Consider the following 6472-nt stretch of genomic DNA (forward strand, 5'->3'; position numbering starts at 1 on the left):
TGGTAACCAAGTACTTCCTAGTAGACAGAACAACTTTCTTTTACCTTTGGGACACAGAACATGTAAATACTTTCCTACTACAACAATTCCTTTCCTTTTAATCCAATATACATAAATCACGAAGACGAATTTTTTAGCTATTTTTTTGATAGAGAGAAAAGACTACTGAACCTTCCTGAACTCACATTACTGAATTATGTTTATTTTATTTATTTTTTCGTTACGATTTATATTGAATATATTTTATTTAAAAGTTTTATATGTACTTTTGATTATATTTTCCAATTACACTGAGTAAAAAATGATTGAAGTTATATTGTTTAAGATTAGTCTACCACAATCTCGCTCTTCTACAAATATCTTACTGTTGTTTTGTATCTTATTAATTTGTTAGAGTTATCATATCTTCGTCAGTCCTAATGTTTGAATCATAAAAATACATAAAACGCGGTCAAGTGTTCGTCTGTCGGGGCTACACTGATATACATGTTAGGCAAGAGAATAATTGGATCACGTAAAGATTAGGCACCCGAGATTATTTTACATAACCTAACCTAACCCAAGAACAGTACTTCAAAACGAGTAAGTTAGTAAGAATTACCCATAATTACATACAAAATATACCTTAGAAAATATAATATAATATAACTAATATAATAAATAGTATATTATGCTACTGTACTGTACATAGGAGATGGTGTATAGTTGTTGTTGGTGATTAAAGGTAATTTTCACCTTTAGACATCATTATCATCATCACCATTCATCATCAGTCAATCATCATCATTATCATCATCATCATCATCATCATCAGGAGGTTAAATACCTCTCATTTATCCACAGGCATATGAAGCAGGTGCGGAAAGTCAATCAAAGATCTAAATAAACACGATTTATCTTCAGCACAACAACGACTTAAAAACACTTTATATTATTAAATTTAGGAAGTGAAAAATGTGAAGAAAAATTACAGAAGAAAAATGTCAAAGTAAGTATGACACAAACCCATACGAGCTGAAACTATGGGTTGGTGAGCTTATCGATGATCGGTTGATAAACAAGAAATATATATACTTTAAAAATAATAACTTCCCAATGAACATTACATGAGTATCGATAACTTTTCTTTTTCCTGGAAATATCTGTTAGGCCAACGAGGTCGTTTACCAGACAGTACCTCGGCCGGTCGACTCAATCAGTGTGGTGGGCCTGAAGTGAGCAGATAGTCCTTGACCCAGCAGTAAAGCCGAGGGTGATGGGCCTCTCAAGCCTGCACAAGGTACCAATGGTCTCCAGAGAACCGTCTTCTTCTTGAGGCTGTGATTGTTTTTGTTTTCTTTCGTTTGGCTGAATAAATACATACATACATACATACATACATACATACATACTTCATGTAAATCCACAATGAAAACGTGGATAAGATAAATCTTGATAAAATCACACGGGAAAATGGAAACAACGGAGTACCTTAGCTTTCGTCTTTATTCAAGACATCTTCAGAGGCAACTAGATTACATGGACAGAGAGAGGCTTAAATAAACAGGGTGACCTAAAAACATGAGGTCAGGTCATAATGATGACATCCACTAATCCCCACACCAACACAAACGTAGAGGAGCTTTTCTGACCTGACCTGACCTGGCTAGTCACGTCACCACCCTTCTCTTAAGCTCCTCTACGTGTGTGTTGGTGTGGGGATTAGTGGATGTTATCATTATGACCTGACCTCATGTTTTTAGGTCACCCTGTATATTTAAGCCTCTCTCTGTCCATGTAATCCAGTTGCCTCTGAAGATGTCTTGAATAAAGACGAAAGCTAAGGTACTCCGTTGTTTCCATTTTCCCGTGTGATTTTATCAACATACATACATACATACATACTGATCTTATTAATAATGTAAATTTAGACCCATTTTAATAGGCCTACTTTAAATATAAAATCCTTGTTCTTATCACAATATTATATAGTTTATTATCTACTCTATATGAGTTAAAATTTGTGTACCTAGAGTAAATATAGACTTCTTATGTTTTGATTCTCTCTTCATAGTAGAAAAAACCTCAGGTATTATGATAATCTACTATGCCATCTACCTAACTTAATACCTAAACTAACCTCTGTGAACTATAGCTAAACAAAATTAAATAACATTGTTCCACGTAGGATTTCAACATGAAGTGTAACTCTTGAGCTCTACCCTAAATAACTTCCAAGTACCAAAAATAACAAGATATTGTTAGTAAAAAATAATGAAGGATATAAGTGATTCTAAACATGTTTGATCATAGTAGGAAATAATGTGAAAATGTTGATATATTATAGAAACATTCATCTAGCATGGTCAGAGCTCCTCACATTAACACACATCAACAAGACTATAAACTCTCTCTAACTTTATTTCATTTCATCACAGCTATAATGAAAACAAAACAAAATATTAACCTTCAACTTTACATACATTATAGTATCAAAGCTATAACTGAAGTTAGCTTTGATAAGGTCAGAATCATCCACCAGCAAGTGTGATGACATCAGAGTTGGACCTCTATAAACCTTGAGAGTATCGTAAGAGCTACAGAAAATGAGAAAAAATGTACACAATATAAGTAACATTTATAATTTCTCAGATACATTATAAATATAGCAGAAGATTTAAAGATATCTAAATGTTACTAAATAAAATATTATTTGTTTTTGCAATAGGTTCTGGGCAGGCTCACCCTCCTCCAAATTTTTCACCCAGATTCCTGTATTTTTATGAACACACCAAATTTTGTGATTGCAAAACAACTTTTAACATACCAATTGTGTATTGGGGAGATTTTGCAGACACGTAAATCACTTCTAAGCCGAGATAACTTTGTTCCAGTCACCTGAGGTTTAGACACCCTCGCTTATTTCACCTGATGACTAACCTAACCTAACCTAACATAACCTAGTATAGCCTATTCCAACCTAACAAAATCCAATCTAGACCCCTAGGTAGCGTTTGGGTGTCTCATCTTCAGGTGATCACTTTCTTCTAAAAAAACCTTAAGTGTTCACAGTTTCGAATGAACGTTATAATGAAGGCTAGTTGCCCCTCCCTCCATCACCATACAACACATCATTCCTCCCTCCATCACCATACAACACATCATTCCTCCCTCCATCACCATACAACACCTCATTCCTCCCTCCATCACCATACATTACACCATCCCTAGTCTCTACTTCCACCAACATTCACAGCCCCTATCCACCATCACTTCATTCTGCACTATCACCATCATCATGCACAACACTATCCCTGCCTGCATCACCATAACCCGCTGTCCATGTGGGGGGTCGTGAGTACAGCAGTCTCCTGGCTCACCCTATCATCGACCCCCCTCCCACCCCCTCCACCGACCCCATCTATCCTTCCTGTAAATCCCAACTCTGAATTCCAGCTCACCTCCACCTGGCGGGGGAACCACTGAATTAAGCACACGACTCACGTTCCTCCACACACCTCCTCTTTTCCCTAAAAAGACCTCCAATATTTCGTCCAAAACTAAGACTAAAAAGAACTAGGGGATGGCCAGCGCTCGGGCTTTACCTGCTGCCAACGAGGTCGTAACTCGCTTCAACAAGGGCCTCCCTCCCTCACACTGGACGCCCATGGCAACACAAACAGCGTATTTTATCTCTGCCATATCGCGTTTTTCCCACATAGGGAAGATTTCTGTAGCCGCGGACTTATTCCCCTCACACACAAGGGGGGAGGGAAAATTTACTCCCTGCTTGTCGTGCATAAGAGTGAGACGCAACTACGGAGGTCAGATCTATGTCAGCGTGTGTATACTGTGCAGTCTTATGGAGGGGCGGTGTCTGTTTCATTTTGTTATTCTGAAATTGTGTGGAAGATAAAGTTATGGTTTTGTCATTATTATTTTGCGAATAAACTATACACGTATTGTATCTGTGAACATGTGCATCTGTCTGTCAGTTTGTTTGTGTCGTGTTTTTTGTTTATTTACTTTTCATTATATTTTTTAGTCGTGATGGAACAGCGAGGGAAAAATAAACAAGTGAATAATATGAGTAAACAGGAAGTTGAATTTACATGACTAGACTATAGTTTACTGTGTACAGGGTATTATAGTTTACCCTAGTGATGATGATGGTGGTGATGGTGATGGTGGTGGTGGTGGTGGTGGTGGTCACAGTGATGAGGTACTACTACTACTAACAACAACAACAACAACAACAACAACAACAACAACAACAATAATAATAATAATAATAAGTATAAAAATAATAATAATAATAATAATAATAATAATAATAAAACAATAATAATAAAAGCATTACCAATAACAAAAAACAAAATAAACAACACTAATAACAATAACAGGAAAAACAAGAAGCGCAAAAATACAAACAAAGAGAAAAAAAAAAGAAAAAATGAGAGAAAAGTAAACCCCAAGTGGAGGTCATGTACTAATGTAAGAGCAAAGAAGCCGCTTGTACGATGTTCTACTTAGAGGGCTTCAGAAAGACGTACATGTGTGTGTGTGTGTGTTGGCAGTAGGGATTTACCTGTACTGGATAGGATTACTCCCCTCCCCACCAAGACCCCTCCCCCCCCCTTCTCTACAGCGTCCTCACACCAGCCACCACCAATAGTCGAGCCAAAGTTCCCGATTTGCATGTGTCAACAAGGTGGTCAACCCCAGACCCTCCGCCCCTCCTGGCCAAGTTGAGGAGCGACAAATTGCTTTTGTAAGCGAAGGAGAGACTGCTGTTTATTGTCTCCTGCTCTGCCTGCTGAATATATGTATTTCTCTACCACTTCCCTTTATCTTTCTCTGTATAGATTTTTCTTTCTTTCTCTATTTCTTCATCAATTTATTCCCCTCACTGAAAGTCTGAGGAGATAAAGTGAAATGTCGGTCCGTCTGTCATATACTCCTCTTCCACTCCTGATGTTAAGTTTGGTGCGAGAGTGTATTAAAATAAGACCTTTAGCTGCTGGTTGTGTTGTTCCTGCCCCGAGTGTTGTGGAGAGTCACACACACACACACACACACACACACACACACATACTCTCTTGCTCTTTTTTTCTCTATACATCTTTGTATTAACCCGATTTCTCACTTATTGGTCATTATGAGCACTTGTGAGTCACTTGGTGTCAGCATGATCATCTGTGAGTCACTCGGTGTCATTATGATCACCCGTGAGTCACTTGGTGTCAGTATGATCATCTGTGAGTCACTCGGTGTCATTATGATCACCCGTGAGTCACTCGGTGTCATTATGATCACCCGTGAGTCACTTGGTGTCATTATGATCATCTGTGAGTCACTCGGTGTCATTATGATCATCTGTGAGTCACTCGGTGTCATTATGAACATCTGTGAGTCACTCAGTGTCATTATGATCACCCGTGAGTCACTCGGTGTCATTATGATCATCTGTGAGTCACTCGGTGTCATTATGAACATCTGTGAGTCACTCAGTGTCATTATGATCACCCGTGAGTCACTCGGCGTCATTATGATCATCTGTGAGTCACTCGGTGTCATTATGAACATCTGTGAGTCACTCAGTGTCATTATGATCACCCGTGAGTCACTCGGTGTCATTATGATCACCCGTGAGTCACTTGGTGTCATTATGATCATCTGTGAGTCACTCAGTGTCATTATGATCACCCGTGAGTCACTTGGTGTCATTATGAACATCTGTGAGTCACTCAGTGTCATTATGATCACCCGTGAGTCACTCGGTGTCATTATGATCACCCGTGAGTCACTCGGTGTCATTATGATCACCCGTGAGTCACTCGGTGTCATTATGATCACCCGTGAGTCACTCGGTGTCATTATGATCACCCGTGAGTCACTGAGTTTTTATCACATGGTGCTATTACCACCTTTGAGTCACTCGGTGTCATTATGAGAACCTATGAGTCACTCTGTCATTATGAGCATTCGTGTGAGCTATGAGAGGCCAAGCGAGAGGTTTCAACGGGACATAAACTTCTGACTCATAAATTCTGAATGCGGATAAGAATTTTTGAGTGAATGGCTACCACACTAATAAGCTTCTTGTTCTACCTACCATGAGTCTGTTTGTGAAGTTGTATTGAAATGTCCAAACAAAAACCGACTTTATCGTCCAGACAAGATTGTGTGTGTAAGAACTGACGGACCAATGGACGAACAGTTGCACAAACAGCAAGGTGATAATAATCCCTTTAGTACTTATTACCTATTCGGTACTGGATTGAATATAACAACAACACCAAGCACTGATAGAAGCCTTATTTCTGCTGCTACCTGCACTCTACTCCTCCGAAATTGCCTTGTTATCACTTTCTAATACGGAACAAGGAAGTCTGTATATAATACCAAAAGGTCAATAGAAGCCCCATAATCATGTTAACATTAATTGGCTGATATTCACGATATTACAACATATATATATTCTAGTGTTTAG

General features: G+C 38.5%; 1 protein-coding gene across 1 annotated transcript; it reads left to right on the forward strand.

Annotated features, from left to right (window-relative positions):
• Nucleotides 1-5197: 5197 nt before the first annotated feature.
• Nucleotides 5198-5932, forward strand: LOC121866866. The gene has a single exon (XM_042366601.1). It carries the CDS (start codon nt 5198-5200, stop codon nt 5930-5932), a length of 735 nt encoding a protein of 244 aa, XP_042222535.1.
• Nucleotides 5933-6472: the final 540 nt, after the last annotated feature.

This window comes from Homarus americanus, unplaced genomic scaffold (genome assembly GCF_018991925.1).
Source record: "Homarus americanus isolate GMGI-L3 unplaced genomic scaffold, GMGI_Hamer_2.0 scaffold3452, whole genome shotgun sequence".
Lineage (NCBI taxonomy): Eukaryota > Metazoa > Arthropoda > Malacostraca > Decapoda > Nephropidae > Homarus > Homarus americanus.

Coding starts and splice junctions, on each gene's coding strand:
- LOC121866866 (XM_042366601.1), top strand. CDS start 5,198: ATGATCACCCGTGAGTCACTTGGTGTCAGTATGATCATCTGTGAGTCA.